General features: G+C 53.6%; 2 protein-coding genes across 2 annotated transcripts in view; both read right to left on the reverse strand.

Moving 5' to 3' along the window:
• FUK (fucokinase) overlaps window positions 1-2851 on the reverse strand; it is a 26196-nt gene that overhangs the window by 21578 nt on the left and 1767 nt on the right. The gene's annotated exons all lie outside the window — the stretch shown is intronic.
• The window catches only part of LOC105537218 (L-fucose kinase-like), a 9328-nt gene continuing 6861 nt past the window's right edge, over window positions 385-2851 (reverse strand). Inside the window, exons 2-4 of the mRNA XM_011976773.1 lie at window positions 2254-2357; window positions 1751-1902; window positions 385-532 (exon numbers count right to left, since the gene is read on the reverse strand). Of these exons, the coding sequence (XP_011832163.1) occupies window positions 530-532; window positions 1751-1902; window positions 2254-2335 (237 nt within the window). The 5' untranslated portion in view covers window positions 2336-2357 and the 3' untranslated portion in view covers window positions 385-529. The remainder of the gene's footprint in view (window positions 533-1750; window positions 1903-2253; window positions 2358-2851) is intronic.

Consider the following 2851-nt stretch of genomic DNA (forward strand, 5'->3'; position numbering starts at 1 on the left):
GGCCTCCCAAAGTGCTGGGATTACAGGCTTGAGCCACCGTGCCCGGCCATAATTTTTGTATTTCTTATAGAGATGGGGTTTCACCATGTTGCCCAGGCTGGTCTGAATCTCCTGGGCTCAAGCAATCCTCCCGCCTTGGGCTCCCGAAGTGCTGAGATTTACAGGCGTGAGCCACCGTGCCCGGCCCTAGATGGACCTTTTAATCTGATATTCTGCTGGGAAAATACGTGGTATATATTTAGCCAATTCACAATTTTTAGACATTTAGAATCTTCCAGATTTCACCTTGCACACACACTGTGGCAGAACATGCCTGAAGTCCTGCTCAATTCCACAAACTGGGATTCCGGCCTTCTGCTTGGCCCCCGCCCCAGAGCTCATTTACCATGTGCAGAATGAGGATCCAGGCCGAGTACAGGACATCGGATGTGACCACCTGCAGGAGTGGGAAAGCCCTGTGAACAGAGGCCTCAGGCAGAGGCCCTGGAGGATGGCAGCCTCCAATCCAGAGAGAGACCCCAGCACAAATTTACTCAGGTACCCAAGGGACAAAAGGCAAGGTCAAACCAATGGCCACAGGCAGGCAAGGGGTAGCCCTGGTCCCTCCTGGATAAGGCAGCCCAGGGCCCTCCACCTGGGCCACCTTCTTGCTGCCTGGTTTGTTGCTGCTGTTGTTGGCTGTTTTGCGACAGGGTCTCACTCTGTCACCCAGTCTGGAGTGCAGTGGTATGATCCCAGCTCACTGTAGCCTCGGTCTCTTAGGCTAAAGTGAGCCTCCCACCTCAGCCTCTTAACTAGCTGGGACTACAGGTGTGTACTGCCACGCCTGGCTACCTCTTAATTTTTTTTTTTTTTTTTTTTTTGAGACAGATTCTCGCTCTGTCAACAGGCTGGAGTGCAGTGGCATGATCTCGGCTCTCTGCAACCTCTGCCTCCCGGGTTCAAGCAATTCTCCTGCCTCAGCCTCCCGAGTAGCTGGGATTACAGGCGTGAGCAGCCAGGCCCGGCTAATTTTTTTATTTTTATTAGAGAGGGGGTTTCACCACATTGGTCAGGCTGGTCTTCAACTCCTGACCTCAGGTGATCCGCCCACCTCGGCCTCCCAAAGTGCTGGGATTACAGGCATGAGCCACCGCGCCCGGCCTCTGCTGTCTGTTTTGAAGGGGAGGTTATAGGCGACAACAACTGGGGCCTGGCTGGGTGACTCTGGGGAGTCAGCTCCATAGCAACTACAGTGGTCCCCTCCCCTGCTGGTGCCATCTCCCTCTGCAGAGCATATCCAAGCCTGTGCCTACCCTCACTCTGCACACAAAGGTGCTATGCAGATAAGGTGACCAGGTGAAGTGGCTGGTTGCACAGGAGACACGGGACCAGTGGGATGCTGACTCACATGCTCTGCCCAAAGCAGGCAGTCACATCTCAGTTCCAGTGAACAGTTAGTTGCCATGTGGGGATGACAGCCCAGACTAGCAAGACCTTTGAATGTTTCAAGAGAAGCCAGAAAGCCTCACTTTGAGATATTGGCTCCAACTCTCTAAAAACACTGCAAAAGCTGGCCCTGCCTTCTGCCCTCACTTGGACGACAAGGCAAAGATGAGTCCACCCAATTTACAGAAACAAAAACTGAGGCCAATGCGGAAGCCAATGCTGAATTAGCCAGGGCAATGGAGCCAGAGGAGCTGGGGATCTCAGAAATGACCTGGTTCCAGCAGGGACATGGACCAGGGAGGTGGCCCTGGTGAGCACTCACAGTGAAGCCTGCCCGGGCACTCAGGTGTTCAGCAGCCACCAGCAGGGCGTTGAGGGTGGCTCCTCCGCTGCCCACACGCTTCTCTGGGTCCTCCACGGCCAGTAACAGCGTCCCAGCAGGGATCTGCTCCCGCTTCTGCCGCACTTCCAGTTCTAGGGTCAGAAGAGACACTGGGACCTGACCCCCAGCTCTCTGCCCTGGCCCAAAGCACCTGAGCAAGGCTATTGATCATCAGTGTTTGATCTTCCTTGACTTAGCTTTCCATATAGAAGGCCATTAGATCTTCACCCAACTCAGTGAGAGAAGTCCTACTACTCCCATCTTACAGATGAGAAAACCGAGACACAAGGAATGACATGCCATATATGCTGTCACATGGCTAGGGAGAAGTGCGATCTGGGTTTGAACCCAGGTCGGCCTGGCACCTGGTGTTGGAGGGACATAGCCAGGAAGGGGAGGGAGGTTCTCCATTAGGGGCAAGGTGGGAAGTGGGAGTCCCCTACCTCTCTGAAAGACCTGGACACTGTCCTTGTACTGGCAGGTCAGGATGACGACCGTCCAATCAACTCCCTTTGGCTGCTCCATTCTGGCCAAGCAGAGGGGCTTCCTGAGACGGCAATATGAGTAGATATGACTATTTGTTAAACTGTCATAACTAAAATTAATTATTTTTGTATACAATGTATGATTTTAACATGTGTATAGATTCGTGTTGGTATCACCACTATCTACACTCAGACAAACTTCCTCGTGCAACCTCTCCTCCCCGCCTAACCCGTGACAACCACTGATCTGCTCTCTAAAGCTACAGTTTCATCGACTTAAAAAATGTCGGCCGGGGCCGGGCGCGGTGGCGCACGCCTCTAATCCCAGCACTTTGGGAGGCCGAGGCGGGCAGATCACGAGGTCAGGAGATCGAGACCATCCTGGCTAACACGGTGAAATCCCCATCTCTACTAAAAGTACAAAAAATTAGCCAGGCATGGTGGCAACTGCCCGTAGTCCCGGCTACTCGGGAGGCTGAGGCAAAAGAATGACGTGAATCCAGGAGGCGGGGCTTTCAGTGAGCCAAGATCGCGCCACTGCACTCCATCCAGCCTG

This window comes from Mandrillus leucophaeus, unplaced genomic scaffold (assembly GCF_000951045.1).
Source record: "Mandrillus leucophaeus isolate KB7577 unplaced genomic scaffold, Mleu.le_1.0 Scaffold17, whole genome shotgun sequence".
Lineage (NCBI taxonomy): Eukaryota > Metazoa > Chordata > Mammalia > Primates > Cercopithecidae > Mandrillus > Mandrillus leucophaeus.